Source organism: Sturnira hondurensis, unplaced genomic scaffold, assembly GCF_014824575.4.
Source record: "Sturnira hondurensis isolate 20B ecotype Veracruz unplaced genomic scaffold, ASM1482457v3 Scaffold0015262, whole genome shotgun sequence".
In the NCBI taxonomy this organism is placed as follows: domain Eukaryota; kingdom Metazoa; phylum Chordata; class Mammalia; order Chiroptera; family Phyllostomidae; genus Sturnira; species Sturnira hondurensis.
In genome coordinates, this window is record NW_028087893.1 from 1,617,378 (window position 1) to 1,637,871 (window position 20,494).

The following is a 20,494-nucleotide window of genomic DNA, read 5'->3' on the forward strand; positions in this document are numbered from 1 at the left end:
TCAAAGTCCTAAAAAGGGGCAGAGTATAGAGGGTAGAATGTGGAAAAGGGGGTGTCACCTTTCCCCTGTTGAGAGAGGGGCCCAAACTGGAGTTGAGGGCCCTGCGTCCATACACACAGTAGAGGGAACATGCCTGTGTAAGGAAGAGGAGAACTGAGGGCTCTGGCTAAGGGGCCCGGGTGCTCCTGGGACCGGCCGGGCTGAGCCCAGGGTGCCGCTCTTCAGCTGGCTGGGCTCTACCGAGATGGGTGTGTATGTGAGCAACGGGACTGTGAAGGCACAGATGCCTCTGCCCGCGCACACCTGTGCTGTGTGCAGGTGTGCCTGTCACATGTGCCTGTCCCCAGGATTGTGCAGATGACCAAAGATCAGTGGTCCTTATGAAGGAGAGCCCATGTGTTTATGATGGGCTCACCTGAACGGCCTATAAGCGCATGACCATGCGTGCCCACCTGTGTACACACCTGGGCGTGTGCCTGGGAAGTGTCTGAGGACAGAGGGAGTGACTGCGCACCAGCATGACTGCCTGGGGGAGGGGTGCTGAGTGTGTGCATGCCCAACACACAGCAGGTGTGAGATAAGTGTGTGCTGAGTAAAGTCCACATGTGAATGCTTGGTGCACATATATTCGTATGTACACGTGTGTCCACGGAGCCCCTGTTTTGCCCAAAGTTTCCTAGGTNGTCCTTATGAAGGAGAGCCCATGTGTTTATGATGGGCTCACCTGAACGGCCTGTAAGCGCATGACCATGCGTGCCCACCTGTGTACACACCTGGGCGTGTGCCTGGGAAGTGTCTGAGGACAGAGGGAGTGACTGCGCACGGGCACGACTGCCTGGGGGAGGGGTGCTGAGTGTGTGCATGCCCAACACACAGCAGGTGTGAGATAAGTGTGTGCTGAGTAAAGTCCACATGTGAATGCTTGGTGCACATATATTCGTATGTACACGTGTGTCCACGGAGCCCCTGTTTTGCCCAAAGTTTCCTAGGTGTGTGGGCGTGCCTTTCTGTGTGCCCGGTTGTGACCCTGGAGCTCCCGGCCGGGCCAGACCAGGCTGAGCTCCTCTCCGAGTACTCAGGGGCCCCTGCCGGGTGTCGGCGCCTGCGTGGGGCACTGCAAGGCTGCGCTGGCAGCCTGTGTGTGTGAACGTGTGTGTAGGAAGAGGCGTTCACTCTCTTAGACCTTGCTTTTTTCTGTGGTTCCGTTTCTATAGAGACACTTCCTGTGGCAGAGAAAAGAGGTAGTGAGCTGGTGTTTCAGGATGTGAGGGCCCACAGGAGCAGAGCTGGGCTCTATCCGCGCCTGCCTGCCGCCCTGCAAGCTCTGGCCTCGGCACGCTGCCCACAGTCTCCATGGTGGGCGCCCCCCGTGGCAGGGACCAGTGAACAGCGGAGGCATGCCAGGGAAGCCCAAGCACCTGGGCGTCCCCAACGGGCGCATGGTGAGTGTAGGCTGCAGGCCAGGCCCCTGGGGAGGGATGGGCACACCCAGGGTGGAGCCCGGGAGCACACCCAGCAGGGCTGGGCAAGAGCCTGCGTGCTGCTAGTGGGCAGAAGAACCTGGGTTCAGACAGCAGGCTGTGGGACCTGGTGCCCTCATCCCTGGACCTTCCAGATTGGCCTGCTGGGGACCTAGGGCAACCCTGGGGGTCAGACTAGAGCACAGCAGACACAGGCTTCTGGTCCAGGCCCTGGTGCTGCCTCTTCTGCTCCTTGAGCACCATCCGGGGCTGCTTGGCATGCCCCGTGCCCCCTGCACACCCCCCGTGGACCCAAGCCCTCACACCTCATTTAGCTTTAGCCCTCCCCTCCTCACCCCAAGTTCTGATGCCCAAGGTCAGGTAAGGGGCAGCCCTTACTAGGTTGCTGCCCTGCAGCTGGACCTGCTCCGGAGGCTCCCTGCTAGAACCAGCAAGCGCTGGGCAGCCTGGGGCAGTTCAGAAGGGTCAGGCCAGGTTGGTGCAGCTCGTCCATTCTATTCTCGAACTTCTGGGAGGCATAGGGGTAGCTGGCCTCTAGGATGCCCTGGCGGCTGCTGCCCCACCCCCTTAACACTCTCCTTGGCTGGTTGGACCCCAGGTCCAGCTGCCCTTGTAAGGTCCAGCTTCTTTATTCATTCAACAGATGGGGCAGGCTGTGCTGGGCCTCCCTTCTCTCCCTAGAATACCAGCCCGTTTGGCAGGTCCCTAGTCCCTCCTAACAAGCCCAGAAAGGCCAGGTTGTCCTAGCCTCCCACCAGGCCCCGGCCTAGTATTGTGGAACAAAGCCCATGGATCTGGGGAGGCCTGGGCCCCAGTCCTGGCTCTGCTCTTCCTTACTAGGGGGTCCTCTCTGACCCTCGGGTTCTTCATCTGAAAATGAGGAGAATAAAACTGATCTCCAAGTCTTGTTGAGATGCTTAAGTGGAATGATGAATACGAGGGCTCCGTCAATGTCAGCCCAGTGCCCCTTCGTCATCAGCCCCTCTTCTGCCCCACCAAGAAGCTGAGCCATCCCCAACCCCACTCCTGCCTCCTAAGCCTCAAGATCTGTTTTCCTCTCTCCTCCCAGCATCGCTTTATGGCCCAGCCCCAGGCTAGAGGGGTGGGAGAGGCAGACCCCTCCGAGCTGGCCCAGGTACCCACCTCACTCTCTACCATCAGCCTAACTGAAAGCTCAGGAACCCGTGGGCCTCACACTCCTAGCCTACAGGCGTGACACTCCCACACCCACCCCAGGCGGCAGCTGAAGGGCCCAGAGGCACACTCTGCCTCTGCCCTTCCCTTGTCAACTGTGTCTTCCCTGCCCAAAGTCACTCAGAGCGAGGAGGGCACGCGAGCTCTGGCCCTGGCCCCGGCCAGCCCTCAGGCTTTCCTCTTGGCAACCTGCTCACGCAGGTTTATCTTTGCCCTTCCTGGGCCTCTTCTGGAGGTTCTGTGCCACCTCTGGGAACCCCAAGGGCCACTGATTGGCCTCTTGCTGGTCTTTGGGAGCTTTCTGAGGCCGAGCTCAGCTAAGACGGGGAGGGACAAGTGGACATCGGCGGCTGTGGCAGGGATGAGCACGGACAGGCACCGGTGAACCAGGCGTCCAGCTCCTTCTATGAATCAGCTCCTGATGGAGGCTCAGAGGAGTGAATGCCTTGTGGAGGGCAGCCAGTGGGATGGAGGGACCCACATCTGAACCCAGCGCATCTGACTCAATGCGAGGGCTCCTTCACACCCCCTGAACTGCCTGGCTCTGTCCTCCCCCACCTCCCCCGGCTGCCACCCCACCCTTGTCATTCCCTGCAGAGGCAGTTTCATTTGTCAGCCTTGTCTTTCTGCCACTTAGTCTGTCAGGCAGTTGCAATGAAACCTGTCACTTAGAGATGACTCCCAGCCCCACTCCCAGAGATGCCTCCACACCGCCCCAGCTGCCACCTCATTTGCTCACTCATTCATTCGAGGACCCCTCCGCAGGGCCTGCTCGGTGCCGGCCCTGTCCTGGCTCTCAAAACCCAGACCTGTCATCCTGTCCCCTGCCCTCAGGCAGCTGCCAGCTTGGCAAGACAGAAAAGATACAGGCACAAATACCAGAGTAAAATTCCAGTTTGGGTAAGAGGGGTCGCTCAGGGATCTAGGAAGTTCGAGGGGCCTGGGAGGGGGAGGCAGCCCCTCCGCACACTTGGTGCACTGGGGCCTGGAGGAAGCGCTGGAGGGACGCGCCAGCTGGAGGCAGGCGTGGCGTGGGGAAAGGCCCAGACGTGGGGACACTGGGAGGGGCGCTCATCATGTTCTGTCACTCTCGGGAGGCCAACTTAATCTTCCCCACCCAACAAGGAGATGTGCAAGGCAGAGCCCGCGCACCTCTGGGCCATCTGAGAGACAGGTGGCCTCACAGAGGGCCAAGTCCGGGGTCAGCGCCACAGGGCTGGCGCAGACTGGAGGAGCCAGGCTCGCCATGTTCTCTGCCGGTGTCTCCAGGCCGTGGCTTCCCCAGGCTGGGGTGACCATGAAGATGGTACAGAAGACACACAGTGAATCAGCCCTCTCTTTGAAGTCTGACCCCTCCAGGGGTCAGGGGTCATGAGGAGCCCCTGGGCCCTTTACCCCCAATTGGCTTTGCCCACCTATCGCCCAACGGCTGAGGCCCTGGGCCTCCCAGCTGCCCTGGGAGGCCTCGTGTTCACCCTGGGAGGAAGCTTAGTGGAGGGAAGACCTCAGACTACAGAGTCAGGCACGCTTGGGCTCCAGTGTCATCTGGGTCACTTCGCAGCTGCGTGACTTCGGGCACAGGTGTCCTCACCCGAGAGACGGGGCGGGGGGTGAATAATAGCTGCCGCACAGGATCACGATGCGAGGACCGAGTGAGAACAAGCCCGTGTGCTATCAGAGAGTGCCTGTCACCCCATCGGTGCTCAGGAGACGCTGGGCAGCCCTCACCTTAGTATCTAGATACCAGTGGCTCCCGCAGGGCTCAGTTCCTAAGAAAAAGTATGGCAAACCGATGATGCCCGGCCATGGATTGGGGATGCCGCTGGACACCACGCCCTTCCTCATCCTCTCTTCCCCTTTTCTCACCATTCATGCACCACTTCTCCTCAGGCAGGCCAGGGTGGGGCAAGGCCAGCCCTGTTCAGCACAACTTCCCCTGGCCTGGGAGCCTGGCCAGGTGGGAGCCTGGCCAGCAGCTCGGCATGAGGTCCGCGGAGCCCCTGACAGCCTCACGCCTGCTGCTTTCATGTGCAGGCCTGTTGTCCTTCCCAGCAGCCTCAGCAGGCTGGGAGAGCTGAGCCCCCTGCTATCAAGGGGGAAACTGAGGCACTCCAACCCTCCCACCTGGGGATGTTGGTGCCTCTCCTATCCCAGCCTCGGCTGCACAGATCAACAACCAGTGGGGCAGGAGGGGCTCAGGAAGGTGCACTGCAGGCTCGGAGGTGGGGGTGTTCAGAGGAGGAGCCTCCCTGGTGGGGGTGGGGGTTGCTGGGGCAGCCTAGGGGGCGGAGCAGAGCTGCTCAGGGCCCTGGTGGCTGCTCAGAAGCCCTGGGCAAGGAGGGTGCTTCGTGGGAGGGAGCGCAGGTTGGGCACTCTGCCCCCTCCTACAACCCAAGCCTGCCCTCCAGGAGCTGCCAGACAAATAGGGGAGAGAGGCCCAGATAAGGGCAGGGGGATTCAGGCGGCTGGTATTTAGGGAGGAAGGATGCCAATGGGCAGAGATTGGAGAGCCGCCGGGCAGGGGAGCAGAAGCAGGAGTGTGTAGGGGTGAGGGAAAACCAGAAAAGTCTAATAAAGTGTAGGGTGGGAGGAAGAGGGGGAAAGAGGGAGGCTGAAAGGGTTGGTCAGTCAGGTCAGGCGGAGCTGCGGCTATGACCCAGCATCTGCTGGCTTCCCAGGGCTGGGAGTGGGGCCTGGGGAGGACCTGGAAGCTGGCCCCACCTAAAGACACAGAAAGTCGATTTGACCTCATGCAGAGAATAAAACAAAATAGGAGTAGGACTGGCTTCGGTGGCAGCCTTGCCTTCTCTGGGGTCCTGGCCTGCCCCAGCAGCCATGGGGGCGAGAGCAGCAGAGAGAGCAGCCAGGGCAGGCAGGTGCCCGGAAGGGAAAGAGCAGGATGGAAGGGGTGGCCGTAGGCACCCGCCGCCCCCACCCCCCGCAGTTGGGGCTTTCTCCTGGAGCTGTGAGAGATGGCTCAGACAGGGCTGTCCAATGGGGGAGAGCAAAGGTGGGGAGGGGAGGGCTGGACAGACTGGTGCGGGGGCGCTGCCTTTGCCCTTCAGAAACCGTCCCTCCTCTCCAGCAAGTCTTATCGTGACAGTGCTCCCGGCAGGAGAGGAGGCTCAGGGAGGGGACCGCGGTCCTGGAACTAGAAAAGGGCAGGGCTGGGTTTTGAATTCAGGTCTGACAGACCTTCACACCTGTGCTCTTCCTCTGTGGCAAGCCCCCCAACTAGAGAGTGGGAGCAGGGGCGGCCACCAGTACTAACACAGCCACAGTAATCATAATGTTCCCTGAACACTTACACATCGCAGGGAGGGTCCTGAGTTCTTTACATGTACAGCTAATTTGTTTACTCACAGCAATGCTTTAAAGTCAGGACGATTACAGTGTTTGCTCCATTTGTAGAGAGGAAGAAACCGAGGCCCAGAGAGGTGATGTACCCTGTCCAAGGTCACACAGCGCAGATTTAAACCCACGCAGTCTGGGCGGCACCTGCTGCCATGAGTACCATGAATGCATCGGACTGGCCCCAGGGGTCTCCGAGGAGAGCCAAGCCCCTTCCAGAACTGCTCGCTGCTCAGTGCCATCGAGGTCACCATGTTGGGAGAAGCTCAGGGCGGCTGGAGCATGAAGCCGGAGTTTTCTGTAAAACTCCTGATTTTTAAATGTGGGAAACCTCTTTAAATTTAAAAAGAAAAAAAAACATTCAGAGGGCCAATATATTAGTGACATCTCACATATCTGCAGGCCAGCTGCAGCCCACCTGCATGTGGCCCCAGGTGCAAGTGGGGAGCAGAGAAGGAGGCTGCAGTGTGTGTGTGGGGGGGGGTGTTAGCAGACCTGCCTCCAGGGGGCAGCTGGTGGAAGCTCCCATGACAGAGCCTGGTGAAAATGTAGGAGGGGAGAAGGAGGGCGGCCCTGGGGACGACTCAAACCCTGGTGTTGGGAGCTCAAGTAATGGGAAGAAAGAAGAGATGCAGGGAAGCGGGTTGGGAGCCCTGCGGTGGTAGTGGCAGAGGTGGCTTCCATTTGGCACTGGATGAACTTGAAGGGCTTGTGGGACACTGGGGCAGAGACGTTAGCAGGAAGTTGGCTGTCTTTGGAGCAGAGGAGTTGTGGGTGGAAGGGCCCAGGGCAGAGTTGGGGAGGGGCAGGGGCCACCTTGCCGTAGGTAGGAGATGGTGAGGAAGCTGGAGGAGCTACTGGGAAGGTAGGAAGACCAAGCAAGAGTCATTCTGAAAGGAAGGTTTTTCGGTTTCACTAATGCCTAAGATTCCCAGAGAAGTCGGAGGAATTCTCCATAGAGGGGAGGAGGAAGGAGGGAATTGGTTACTGAAGCAACATCACTCACAGTGTGGTCCATGGGGCCAGCAACGTGGGCATCACCTAGGTGCCGGTTAGCAATGGAGAGTCTCAGGCCCCATCCTGGACCTACCTAACCTGAATCGTTTTGGGGGGCCCTCCCAGTGTTTCTAATGCACACTGAAGTTTGAGAACCACTGTTCTGTACTATAAAACAGCATCCTGTGCCCTGCCCAAGGGGGTTGGGACACAAGGGAGACCCTGGTCCCCAAGAGGAAACAGTTGCAATAAGGAGATGGTCAGCTACCCAGGCTTCCTTCCTTCCTCAAAGACAACAGCACACACTGTGGCCACCATTCCAGATGCTGCCATCCCTTTCATTTGATTTGGTCCTCACAACAGCCCCAGGCAGTAGGTTACTGTGATTACCATCATCCTCTGCTTCCAGTGAAGACAAGCAAGTAACTTGCCCGAAGTCTTGCAGCTAGGGCCAGAGATGGCACTCAGAGCCTGCGTGCCGACCCACCAAGCTACATCCTGGGCTTACTGAGCAGGTGCTGGGGGAGAGAGGCAGGGGCAATGGCAGGGGTGGGAATACCAGGCAGAAGTTGCAGTACACAGGGCTTGAGCCATGATGGAAGAGGAGCCGGGGACAACCTCAGCAAAACCTTGAACAAGCAGTGACCGGGCCGGGAATGCCCAGCATGGCCCTCCAGGCAGAGGACACAGCTCCAGTCCTGGGGGCTGGCCCAGAACTGTCCTTCGAGAACCCATCCTGTGCTATGCTCTCACTTTCTGCCTCTGGTCTCTTGTAGGTTTTGGCTGTCTCAGATGGAGGTGAGTGACGGGCACGTGGAGGGAGCCTGCTTGGGGCTGCCGTGCGGTGTCTGTGGAAATGGGGAAGGGATACCCCTGCCACTCGATATCTTTTCAGGGACAGTATCTGCAGGTGGGATTGGGCCCAGGGCTGGGGAGGCCGCAGCCACTTGTCTGTCCCCCTGCAGAGCTGAGCAGCACGGCTGGGCCCCAGGGCCAGGGCGGCGATGGCCGGGGCAGCTCCCTCAGCATCCGCAGCCTCCCCAGCAGCTCCTTCCCCACCGAGGACCAGCCCGTGGCCAGCTGGGGCCTGTCCTTCGAACGGCTGCTGCAGGACCCGCTGGGCCAGGCCTACTTCACTGTGAGCCCTGGGGCAGGATGGGGGGCATGGCAGATGGCAGGGGGTGGCGGGGCACACATGGCACTTCAGGCGGGCCCGTGGGACTCCTCTGTCAGCTGCCTTCCCACAGCTTTTCTTCAGCACTCTCTTCCTCTGCTGCCAGGTGGGAACTTTGCGACCCTCTGTCCGTGCATCTGCCTCTCGTCTTCTCTCTGTGCATCTGCGCGTTGGCCCCATCCATCTGTCTGGCTTGGCCTCTTGGCCTCGAGTCTCTATCCCAACCACTTTGCCCACATCCCCTGACTGGGTCTCTTACTCCTGACTGCCTTCCCCTTTTTACACGCCCACCTGACACGCCACCGCCATCCACCCTCTACCCCTCTCCTCCAGGAGTTCCTGAAGAAGGAGTACAGTGCTGAGAACCTGACTTTCTGGAAGGCCTGCGAGCGCTTCCAGCAGATCCCTGCCAGCGACACCCAGAAGGTGGGGGGAAGAGGGAGGTGAGGCTGAGTGGTGGGACCTGGGCCTGGGCGGTGCCCTTGACCTCCACCTGTCCGTCCTTCTCCAGTTGGCTCAGGAGGCTCGCAGCATCTACCAGGAGTTCCTGTCCAGCCAGGCACTGAGCCCGGTGAACATCGACCGGCAGGCCTGGCTCGGCGAGGAGGTGCTGGCCGATCCCCGACCCGACATGTTCCGGGCGCAGCAACTTCAGGTGAGGGGACGTGGCTTTGGGAGGGAGCCCAGGAGCAGAGGCGGGGCCAGACCCAGGGGCGGAGCCTGAGCCTCTTATGGTAGGGAATGAAGGGTGGGGTGGGGAAGGGGCAAATTTTGTTGAGGGTTTAGAAACAAGTAAATGAGGGCAGGGCGCTGATCCGAGGCAGGTACCCCAGGCTGCCGTGAAGGAGTGGGCCAGGGGCGTGGCCTAGTCGCGCGGTGGGTGGGGCCAATTGTGGGGGCGGGGCCTGGGCCTCGGAGTGTGGGTGGGAGGGGCCAGGGGCTCGCTTCGTAGGCGGGAGACCTGCCAACTCCGCGGGCCCGGCCCGGGACTCCGGCTCACCGCCGCGGCGCCTGCCCCGTAGATCTTCAACTTGATGAAATTCGACAGCTATGCGCGCTTCGTCAAGTCCCCGCTGTACCGCGAATGCCTCCTGGCGGAGGCGGAGGGGCGCCCCCTGCCGGACCCCGGCTCCTCGCGCCTCGGCAGCCCGGGCGCCGCCAGAAAGGTGTGGACGAGGGGCCGTGGGGCGCGGGGTGCCCGGTGCGGGTCCACGGGCTTGCCCGGGGTCTGAGTGCGGGCTGGGGCCCGGCCCGGTGCCAGCGCCGTCCGTGTGCCTGCAGAAGCCGAAGCTGAAGCCCGGGAAGTCGCTGCCGCTCGGTGTGGAGGAGCTGGGGCAGCTGCCGACGGCCGAGGGCCCCGGGGGCCGCCCGCTCCGCAAGTCCTTCCGCAGGGGTGAGGGCGGGAGCGGGCCCCGAGAAGAGGGGGGCGGCAGTGCGGGCAAACCCTTCCTCCTACTTGCCCCACACTTTGTGACAACCGACAGGAATGCAGGGCCCTGCGGCCGCCGCGTTCCCCCGGTGGCCTGGTTCCCAGGCTACACCCCAGAAGTCTGGGAAGCCCCCTGGGCAGCGAGGCTGACAGGACCCCAAACCGCGTTAGACCCGTGCAGGAGAACTCCACCTGGGCCCCCGGCTGAGGAGAGGCCTCCGCAGGGGACTGGCGTCGCGGGGCCGCCCTGCTCACCGCTCCCTCTCTCCTAGAACTGACCGGCACCGGGGCAAACTCGGCCTTGAGACGAGAGTCCCAGGGCTCCCTCAACTCCTCGGCCAGTCTGGACCTCGGGTTCCTTGCCTTCACCAGCAGCAAATCTGAGGTGAGCGACTGCTGGGGGAGACGAAGTGCGGGCTAGGGTCCCTTTCGTGGCCGCTATCCTTCCCGGTCACCATCCCCACTTCCTTTCCTTCACTTACTTCTCGAAGCCAGATCCTTCGCCTCTTTGCTTCCTACCTGCCCTCACTACAGTGGGTCCAATGCAGGCGAAGTGTGTGCACGTGTGGGTGCCCAGGTGTACACTGTGGGGGGGAGCGTCAGTAGGCGGACCCCCCTCTGGTTACCCTATGCCCAGGTGAGCATCCTCGTGCCTGTAGGACCACAGGGGTACTCTGCGGTGTGTGTCCCACCAGTCACTCGTCTGCATGTCCTTGAATGTGCACCCGTGACCTCCCCACCGCTCCTGCTCTGAATTAGAGCCATCGGAAGAGCCTGGGGAGCTCGGAAGGGGAGATCGAAAGCCGGCAAGGGAAGTACTGCTGCGTGTACCTGCCCGATGGCACAGCCTCCTTGGCCCTGGCCCGGCCCGGCCTCACCATCCGTGCCATGCTGTCGGGCATCTGTGAGAAACGAGGCCTCTCTCTACCCGACATCAAGGTCTACCTGGTGGGCAACGAGCAGGTGCGAACCTGGCCTGGTGGCCAGTCTGACTCCCCCTCTAGCCCTCACCCCAACCCCATTCCTGCCTCTGCTCAGCTGCGGACGCCAACCCCAGTTCCAGTCCTGACCCCCTGACCAACCCTAATTCCTATCCCCTATCCTCACCCCCTTCCTTTTTTGTTTTTTAAGATTTAATTAATTTATTTTTAGACAGAGGGGAAGGAAGGGAGAAAAAGAGGGAGAGAGACACCAATGTGTGGTTTCCTCTCACTCACCCCATACTGGGGACCTGGCCCGCAAACCGGGCATGTGACCTGACTGGGAATTGAACCAGCGGCCCTTTGGTTTGCAGGCCAGCTCACCCCCTTCTCAACTCCAGCCTCTTCCCACCATACCCCTTACCCCATGCCCAAGACCAAATCAGCCCAGCGCCAGCTCCTCACTCAAACTCAGACATCACTCTCAGCCTCCACAAATCCTACCCCACCCCACCCATCCTGATGTCCAGCTTCACCCAGCATCTCACTCTGATGGTTTTGGGTGGGAGAGTAGGAGGAACCTCTGCTGGAGGTGGGTTTTTCCCCAGCACCCCTACTTCAGTCTGCCCATCCCTGAAATCACAGGTTGGGGGAGCCCTCCCCTCCTCTGCCATCAGGAGCACCCAAGCGTACCTAAACTTTCCTCTAGGTACAAAGTAGCCTAGCTTTAAAGGGGAGTCTAGGGAGAAACTCACTTTATTTTTTTTTTTAATTATTTATTTATTTATTTTTAGAGAGAGGGGAAGGGAAGGAGAAAGAGTGGGAGAGAAACATCAGTGTGTGGCTGCCTCCCATGTGTCCCCCACTGGGGACCTGGCCCACAAACCAGGCATGCACTCTGACTGGGAATAGAACCGGTGACCCCCCAGCTTCACAGGCCCATGCTCAATCCACTGAGCTACACCAGCCAGGGCGGGAGAAACTCACTTTAAACCAAGCCGTCTAGTGTGGGGCCTAAAGGAAGAATGCTGTATCCCAGAAGACAAGCCCTAACACCCTGCCCCTGGGGGGTGGAGCGGGGGAGGCTGTGCAGAGGAGCACAGGACTAAGCTCTGTCCTCCAGGTCTACTGGCTGGAGGGGAGCCAGGCAGGGTACGATCAAGGAGGAGGAGTTGAACCTCCAGAGGGTTTCTGGGGTGAGGTAGGCATTTCTGGCTGGTCCCAGGAAGGCTTCCTGGAAGAGGCAACAGTTGACAAGGATGAGGAGGACTTTGCTTCTCAGAGCTGTGGGGGGAGGACATTCCAGGCAGAAGGAAGAGCTTAATTGATGACCTGGAGGTGGTGGGCGTGGGGGTGGGTCAGGACCCGCTCAGGGGCCCAGAGCTCAGGAGTGTGAGGGCAAGGGTGGGAGCGCTCTGCCCACTCTCTCCGGCCTGCAGAGCAGCCTCCAAGGCCCAGATGGGCTTTCCCGATGCTAAATACAACTTCACCACTCACACGCACCCTGTCCCTGCATCGGGGCACGGGCCGGGGGCAGGGTAGAGGCTGCCTCCCTGCCCAAAGCCAGCACAGGTCACAGAGCCTCTGGGGGCCACTGTTTCTGGGCCTGCTGTGCTGAACACTCTAATTCCTCCAGTCCTCATGGCAGACTCGGTGCGGGGTGCTCTTTTTGCAGTGAAAAGACAGGAAGTGTCCTTAGTAGATGGGGATGGAGGGAAGTGGACAAATGTCCAAAAGCCGGGCAAGCCCTGGGTGGCTGACCAAAGATGGGTGGTGAGGGAGAAAATACCTCCCGCTGGTCCGGGTGGGCTTCGCGTGCCTGAGGGACAAGGCACAGCTTCCCAGGAGTTAGAACCTTCTCCGAGCCCAGGGAGAGGCACCCTGAGGTCCAGGACTTAAGGCTGCCCCTGACCCAAGCAGCCCCTTCACCGGCTCGTGGCCGCCCACCCCCGCGTTCCCCGTAAGTCCCTTTCTTTTTCCAGTGTGTCCAGCATTCCTGCCAGCCTTCTCCCTGGCCTTGGCCGTTCGGGGCTCTGCCTCCAGCCTCGTCTCTACCGCACCCAAATCTCTATGGCTCACTTGCCCATCCACCCTCCCCTCCGAATGTTAGGGCAACCACTGAAGAGGTGGAGGCGAGCCCCTGGGACCGCGGGGCTAACTCGGGGTAGGGGAGGGACTCAACCCTGCCTGGCGTCTGCAGAAGGCCCTGGTTCTGGATCAGGACTGCACGGTGCTTGCGGACCAGGAAGTGAGACTGGAGAACTGGGTCACCTTCCAGTGAGTGCCCCTTCCTCCAGGCTTGGGTCGGGGTCGCTGTTCCAGCTACAGTTGTTCCCTGCAGGTCCCGCCTCTCGGGCTAACCCCTCCCCTTGGGCTAGGCCTTTACCTCCTCCACATTCCCCCCCCCCCAACCCGGCGGGCCCTCCCTCCCGGTTCAGGCGCCGACCCCTCCCGGGGTTGAAGCGGGTGGGTTGGGAGGAGAGGCGGGTCCGCCGTTGGCCCTTTCGCAGCCCGAGGGTCGTGTGCAGCCTCGAGTTGGCGGCGCTACAGCGCGTGGTGCTGATCTCGGCCAAGCCCACCAAGCGGCTGCAGGAGGCGTTGCAGCCCACCCTGGCGAAGCACGGCCTGAGCCCGCAACAGGTGGAGCTGCGCCTGGTGAGCCGGTGTGGCCGCGGGTCTGGGGCGGGGCGGCGGGGACTGGGCTCCCTGTCCTGCAGGCTGCTGACCTGTCCCCGCAGCCAGGTGAGAAGCAGCCTCTGGATCTGGGGAAGCTAGTGAGCTCCGTGGCGGCCCAGAGACTGGTTTTGGACACGCTCCCAGGTAAGGGATATTAGCCTGGGGCATGGTCCCCCGAGGCCGGCTCGGACCCCCACCCACAGGGGGTCCAGGTGAGACGCAAACATAAAAGGTGGCGCTCTCTGCCCAGGTGTGACGATTTCCGAAGCTGGTGATGCACCCCCCTGCCACAGCCAGGTGAGTGAGAGGTGGGAAACCCTCTTTTGCTGGCCACGCCTCGCCTCCTGGTTCTGGTTCTGACCCCATGTTCTCACAGCGCGCCCCGCCTGGAACCCAGGACAAAACCACCCACCCTCCTCCACTGCCACTCGGCTCCCCAGCCCGGGAGCCCAGCAGTGTTACTGGAAGGCGGCAGACCTGCGACATCGAAGGTACTTTGGGGATGGTAGGGGCTAGAGCCCAGGGGTCTTGGCACCACTGAGGTGGCATCAAGGGACTGGATGCCGCTGGAGCTGGGACAATAGTGCTGAGGGCCACTGGGGTTGGGGGACCGGCCGGGCTGGGGTCGAAGAGGCTGTGGTCATGGGCAGTGGACTGCGGTGGAAGAGAGTGGGCAGCTCTCTGCAGGTGGGTCCCCCGATTCTGTGGCCACCCACAGGCCTGGTGGAGCTGCTGAACCGGGTGCAAAGCAGCGGGGCCCATGACCAAAGGGGCCTTCTGCGCAAAGAGGACCTGGTGCTCCCAGAATTTCTGCAGCTGCCTGCCCAAAGGCCCACCTCCCAGGAGGCCCCACCACAGACTGAATCATCAGCCCCGCCCAAGGGGGGCTTCTCGGACTGCTCGGCCCACTCAGCCCTCTGACAGCTGCCTGGCAGCCCAGGCTGGCTGCATGGCCCCTGGCAGGCCGAGCATGCCATGGCCCTGCCCTGCATGCCCTGTCTGTGCCATCAGTGTTCCTGGCCCCTTCCTGCCACGGGCTGGCCCAAAGGAAGAGCCACAAGGTGGTGGAGAGGGCCTCAGAGTAGCCACACCCGACAGACAGCTGCCACCACTCGGTCCCTCAAAGGCTCACCCACCCACCCCTTGAAGCAGGCCACCGGGGGTAGGTGCGGCTCCCCTCCTCCCTTCCCACACCCCTGTGCAGGCTTGCCCAGCACAGAGGGGTGGTGTTGGCAGTGCCAGCCTCCCCACCCTGTGCCAAGCCTCATCAGGGAGCAGGAGGAGGGGCAGGCCCCTCCTCAGGAAGTTGGTATGAGCAAGGCCTGGGGGTGCAGCTAGGCAGCCTCCCTCTACCCATTGGACTCTACTGGACAGATGGATTTTCCACTTGGCTTGGGGCAGCTGGGTTTGTCCTGAATGTATAATATTGTTATTATAATTATTATTATTGTTCTGTCATGAGGTGTGTTCCTTGTGTACCCTGTACCCCGTACCCCCCACTCCTACCCCCACCCCCGAAAACCACATTGCATCTGTCACTGAGGGCACAGTGCCTGGAAGCTCTTGGGGACCTCAGGATGTGCCCCCTGATTTCCTGTTACCGGAGCTTCTCTTCCTGGCTGCACAGAGTGTGGGGGTGGGGGTGGGGACACCGGAGGGAGGGAGGGGAAGGGGAAGACCCCCTGCAGAGTGGTGCCTCTGCCAGGTGTGACCCTGCTGTTCCTCCGCTCGATCTGGGGTTCAGTGTCTGGCGTCTGTTTTCTCTTCTCTAGGGGACCGAGTGTGTCCCTGCAGACAGGGCTGCCGTTTCTTTGGGTGCACTGAAGGCTGTGTGGGGACACCAGGCGTTGTTGTAAAAGAGGGTTCTGCCCCTTGCTGCTTTGGCTAGGTGGTCATCCCTGCCCCCAGGCAGCGGGGAAACCCCCGCACAGGGAGGGGGAGTGGGGAAGACCTCCCAGAAGGAGGGCTCCAGCCTGCAGGCAGAGAAGCCAGACTCAGTCCCCCGCTGTGACAGGGGCAGCAAGGGGACAGACACAGGAGCCTCCAGGAGGCATCCAGGGGGTGAGGGGTCCTCCTGACCACCTCAACAGGTTGAGCTTTCATCCTCATCCCAGCTCTTTGCACTGGCCCTCGGCTCTGCCCGGAGCTCCACCACCGGCCGGAGCTCCACCACCGGCCCGTCCTGTAACTGCAGCAGATGCGGCATGTTGATGGCCCGCTGTGCCTTTCTCCAGAACTCACAGCTGGGCCTTCCAGGGAGAGGGGGCATCAGCACTCTGCTGCCTTGTTTGTTTGGCTACGGTGACCCCCAGCCGCTGGTGCGAGGTCATGACCCAGACCTTAGTCAGTTTAGTCCAGGGACAGTCCTCTCCCCCGGTCAGAATCCCAATCCTGGTCATTTTCTACCATCTCCTGGGGGTTTGTTGAAGGACCTGCACGGAGGGGACCTGCACGCAGACAAGGGTGACACAGGAGAGCAGGACTGGGGCATGGAGGTGCCTGAAGACTGCCACTTCTGGACCTGCTGGGGGGGTGGGCACACGTTTTCTTTCCTCGTGTGTGCTCGCCATTTGTGTGTGGTTGCTAAGGTCTGTGACACAAAGCCCTGCTTCGCTGCACATCTTGTCTCAGACACCTCAGAGGAGCCTTCCCTGGTCACTTTGTGCTGTGGTCTAAACAGGTGTGTCCCCCACACTCCTATGTTCAGACCCAGGCCCCAGTGTGAGGGTGCTTGCAGGCGGGGTCTTTGGAAGATGAATTAGACGTGAGGGTGGAGCCCTCATGACTGGGACCAGCCCCTTCACCCCTGCCACTGTGTGAGGACACAGGGAGAAGACCGCTCTCTGCAGCCTGGAAGAGAGCCCTTGCCAGGCCCAGGCAGGCTGGCACTCTGACCTCGGATTTCCAGCCTCGGGGACTGGGAGAAATCTGTTTCTGCTGCTCACGAGCCGGCCAGTCCCTGGTGTCTCTGCTCTAACAGCCGAAGCGGACCCAGACGAGACATTGAGTATGGAGTGCTCCCCACTTTGAGTTCTGCCATCCCACCCAGGCCCCGCCCCCACGGCTCTCAGCCCGCTGCAACAGTCTCATCTGCTTCTTCACTGTGTTTGCTGACAGTCCCATGCAGGGGCCTCGAGGGCAGGGACCTCACCTGTCTTGGTCACCTCTGTATCCCCTTGGCCTAGTGGGCTGACAAAGGATGCCACAGCCTCAGATAGTCCCCTCAAAGGACACAGAGACAGCAGGGCAGTGGGGATCCTGGGCAGGGGACTGCATAGCACCAGAGTCACAGTCTGTGGCTGGAGACGGGGGCCAGGGAGACGGCCCATCTCCCTTCCCTGATCAGCAGCAGAGCCCCTCTCACTTCCTGGGCCCAGGGCTTCTCCCCGTGGCAGGAGACACCTTCCGTGCCCCAGGATGGAGAAGCAGAACCCCACTCTTCCTTTTGGGGGCTTCAGCCCACCACCTCCACAGGCATGTGCTGGCTGGCTGGGCGTGTTTCTCTGTCGAAGTCCTCTCTGTGATCTGTAGCGCCAACCCATGCCCTGAAGCAGCCCTGGGCCAGGGAAACACAGTTCCCTCCTCCTAGATCCTGCCTCCCCAGGACCCCTCCAGGCCCTGAGCCAGGTCCAGAGGCGGGACATCAGCTGGTCAACCCACAGGCCCTGTTCCAAAGCTGCTGTGTGGAGCTAGACCCCTGGGTGGTTGGGGGAGGTCACAGAGCTGCTTTCCTTCACCCCACTAGGTAGGCGGCCCAGAGGGGAGGGGGCCTGTCCACCTTGCACCCGGCAGGCCTCCAACACCCCGTCTTGTAGAAGACGCAGGCTGAGCCAGCAGGTGTGACTTCCTCAAGGACCCCAAGGGACCTAGGCCCACAGGGCTTTAAGCCTCCAAGAGAGAAGCTTGTTCCCTGTCTCTTATCCCCTGATCCCACCTAACCCTGGGGAAGGTGAGGGTACGAGAGGGGCGCAGGGTGTTCACAGGGCACTTGGGACCTAGGCTCCAGGCCAGACTGGGGTCGGGGGGGACTTGGGGGATGCTCATCTAAAGCCCAGCCCAAAGTGCTGATACAGCTGCAGCCTCGTGCTGCACCCCCCCAACCCCCTTCCCCAAGGGTGAGCACAAGGTGCAGCCCATGGGGGCCTGGCCTGGTGGTCAAGTGACTCTGACTTCTGGAGGTTAGAGGCTGTAATTCAGCTCCCACAAGGAAGGAAAGGCCCACAGGGAGGAACGCTCATGGTTGATTACATTCAGTCAGAGGCGGCCCGGCCTGGACCGGACGCAGGCCCATGTCACTGCACAGCTGCCGGGGGTGCCCCTCCCATCCATGTTGGCCCTAGAGGTCCAAAAAGAGCTGGGGATGTGACATGTGTATGTGTCCTGTGACTCCTGCAGGGTCTTGGCCAGGGTGCCCTATGGCGCCGTCAGCGCCTCCCCCCTAGCACTGGCTGGGGGGTGGAGCCAAGGAGAAGGGCCTTAGAGCCCAGGTCCTACCAGGCCTCTGAGTTTCAATGCGAAGCCGAGAAGCCAGAGCACGCACTGCCACCTGGGAGCGTGGCGTCCCCAGCCTCACACTCAGGCCTGGTCCCCGGGGCCACCATGAACCCCTGGGGCACAGGGCTGGAGAGACATGGAGAGACCAGGAGCTGATTTCTGAGGAAGCCTATAGCAGCCTCAGCTCTTTTGGCCACAGACTTTGGCCTCGTCAGTCAATGTGACCGGCACATGAGCCACTAGGATTAATCATTGCCCAGGGCTCTTACCCCCCAAACAAGACAGGGCATTGTCAGGTCAGCTGCCCACACTTCAGAAAATGGGGCCTGGATGGGACACGTCCCAGGGCCCTGACTGCTCCGAGCTGGGATTGAAGTGCAGGCTCTTCGAGAGGGGACAAAGTCAAGAGGGGTTGCTCTGCTCCCCAAAGGGCAGTGGCAGGTGGCCTCTATCTGTCACCCACCCCATGGGGAAGAACGGCTGCCTTGACCGGGGATCGAACCCACAACCTTTTGTTGTACGGGATGATGCTCCAACCCACTGAGCAACCCGGCCAGGGATCACATATTTAAGGAGCGGTGGATCTTAATGGAGAATCGTGCAGACAGCCGGGACGCCTGCCACCCCCACAGCTCCCTTTGTTCCAGACGCACACACTTGTTCTTGGCGTCCTGCTCTCCTTCAGCAGCCACGTCCCTCCCGGGGAATCATTTCCGTTGATGCGACTAAATTCGTTATCTGTCAGCTTGTCACGTTCACATTGGCCATGCTCTTCGCACTTCCCACTCCTTGCAGGCTGCCCCTTCCCTCAGTGCTGGCCCAGGACGGCTCTCCTGCATCACCGAATCGCTGTTCTCCCAGCACCTGCCATCTCAGCAGGCCCAGAGACCAGGAGGATGTCTCTCAAAACGAGGACACTTTGGTTTCTCGGGCTCCTGCTTCTTTGCTGTCCCCCCGGAGCCCCAGCCCAGCTGCAGGCCGGAGCCCCATCTTCTTCAGCCCTCCTGGGACTGTGGGGGCTCCTTTGGGCTCAGCCCACCACAGCTCTCCTCACCACACTCCCCCTGGGTCCCTTCCCAGGGGGAACCAAGTCACATTAAGCCTCTGGGTGGAGATGCTGGGAAGCTAGCTCGGGCAGGTGTTGAAAGGGAGAGGGGCGAGGCGATGAGTGCACTTGGAAGGGCTGGCTGACTGTGTGTTCGGAGACTGGATTGGGAGGAGGGAGGGCAGAGGCATTGCACTGTCGCAGGGAGGGGTGGTGGCCCGGCGGGAAAGCAGAACCAGGAGAACTGGGGGATGGATTGGAGACAAGGAGGAGGAGGAGGAGAACCTCAAGAAGATGCCTGCCCTGCTTCCTGCCTGAAGGGCAAACCCACGCTGCCCCTGAGGCCCCTGCTGGGTTCCGGAGCACTGCTCTGTCACAGACCCCAGTGAGGACCCAGCTGCTCCTGCAGAGCCCCCCACAGTCGGCATGGGCAGGTCTGGGGGTCCCCTCCATGACCGCTCCTCCTCCTGGAAGCCTTTTCTCCATGTGAGACACCACCAACCGCCCAGGCTGCAGGCCCAGAGGTCTGGGGAGGCCATGGCCAGAGTGCATGTGAGCAGACAGGGTCACCATTCAGGGGGACACACAGAGTCTGTCACAGACAGGGAAGAGCCGGGCGGTGGGCGGGGTGGGGGTGGGGGGTTGAAATGAGCAGCGGGGCCAAGAGGCTAGGGCTGGAGTGTAGCCACCTTCCAGCCGCTCTCCGGGGTCCGAAAGCCGCTCTGGTCCGCTGCACATGTCAGAGCTTTTGCTGGGGCTGTAGCAGCCCATCCCCCACCCCGAATTTGGGGGACCATTTCCGATGTGATCAATCACTGCTTCCCCCACTAACCCCATGAGAGCAAGGAAGGGAGATGTCAAAACCACCAAAGATCGTAGCGTTATTGAAAAGGAGAAGCACCCTGGCTGGTGTGGCTCAGTGGACTGAGTGCCAGCCTGTGCGCCAAAAGGTTGCCGGTTCCATTCCCAGTCAGAGCACATGCCTGGGTTGCAGGCCAGGGCCCCAGTGGGCAGTGTATGAGAGGCAACCGCACATTGAGGTTTCTCTCCCTCTCTTTTTCCCTTCCTTCCCCTTTGTCTAAAAATAACTAAATAAAATCTTTAAAAGAAAAACCACATCTGTGCTGAGTATAAAGACACAGGAAAAGGCTTTTGATGAAACAGTGGATGAAAAAGGGCAAGACACGTCTTTCATAGACGAGGAAACCCTCAGTGGGTGAAGAGGCAGAGGTTCCCTTCTTCCTTCCAAACGTACGAGTGTAAAAGAAACTGCAAACCGGTTGCTCACTAGAGCATCTGAGATCCTGCTTCCTAGCATGTTGTGAATTTGGCTCAAATAAACCCACAGGAAGTTTAAAAGAGAAGACAGAGGGAAGAGGACGAGAGGCAGTGTTCTGAACAGTACAGCAATGTGTCTGAGAAGCAGGGTTATTTTTAATTTCTTTTTGCTATGAATGGAGACTTTCCAGCTGATTCCCTGCCTCTCGGTCCTTCAGCACCGCCCCCCACCCCCGCCTGCAGAACAAGCCCAAGGGCCGTAGGGCCTGTTGTCCTAAACAGGGTGGTTTTCAAAGTGAAAGGGGCCCCTGGGCCAACGGCCGTACCAGGACCTGGCTGGGCAAATCAGAACCTGCAGTCACTCTACCGAACATACCCCAGCCGCACCCCCACCCCACCCCTTCTGTCCACTGTGGGTTCTGTGGCCTGAACTGACACAGCCACGGGGAGGTGGAG

General features: G+C 60.7%; 1 protein-coding gene across 2 annotated transcripts; it reads left to right on the plus strand.

Annotated features, from left to right (window-relative positions):
* The first annotated feature begins 1,233 nt into the window (after positions 1–1,233).
* RGS14 (regulator of G protein signaling 14) lies at positions 1,234–14,679 on the plus strand. Of its 2 annotated transcripts, XM_037064457.1 has the most exons (15): positions 1,234–1,442; positions 7,799–7,820; positions 7,988–8,160; positions 8,530–8,622; positions 8,708–8,851; positions 9,219–9,362; positions 9,478–9,589; positions 9,898–10,010; positions 10,385–10,588; positions 12,746–12,822; positions 13,074–13,200; positions 13,284–13,365; positions 13,472–13,518; positions 13,598–13,712; positions 13,940–14,679. In XM_037064457.1, exons 1-15 carry the CDS (start codon positions 1,398–1,400, stop codon positions 14,140–14,142), a joined length of 1,701 nt encoding a protein of 566 aa, XP_036920352.1. In that variant the 5' UTR covers positions 1,234–1,397; the 3' UTR covers positions 14,143–14,679. The 2 variants fall into 2 exon arrangements, with proteins under 2 accessions (XP_036920352.1, XP_036920353.1); XM_037064458.1 differs by lacking the exons at positions 7,988–8,160; positions 8,530–8,622.
* The last annotated feature ends 5,815 nt before the right edge of the window (positions 14,680–20,494 follow it).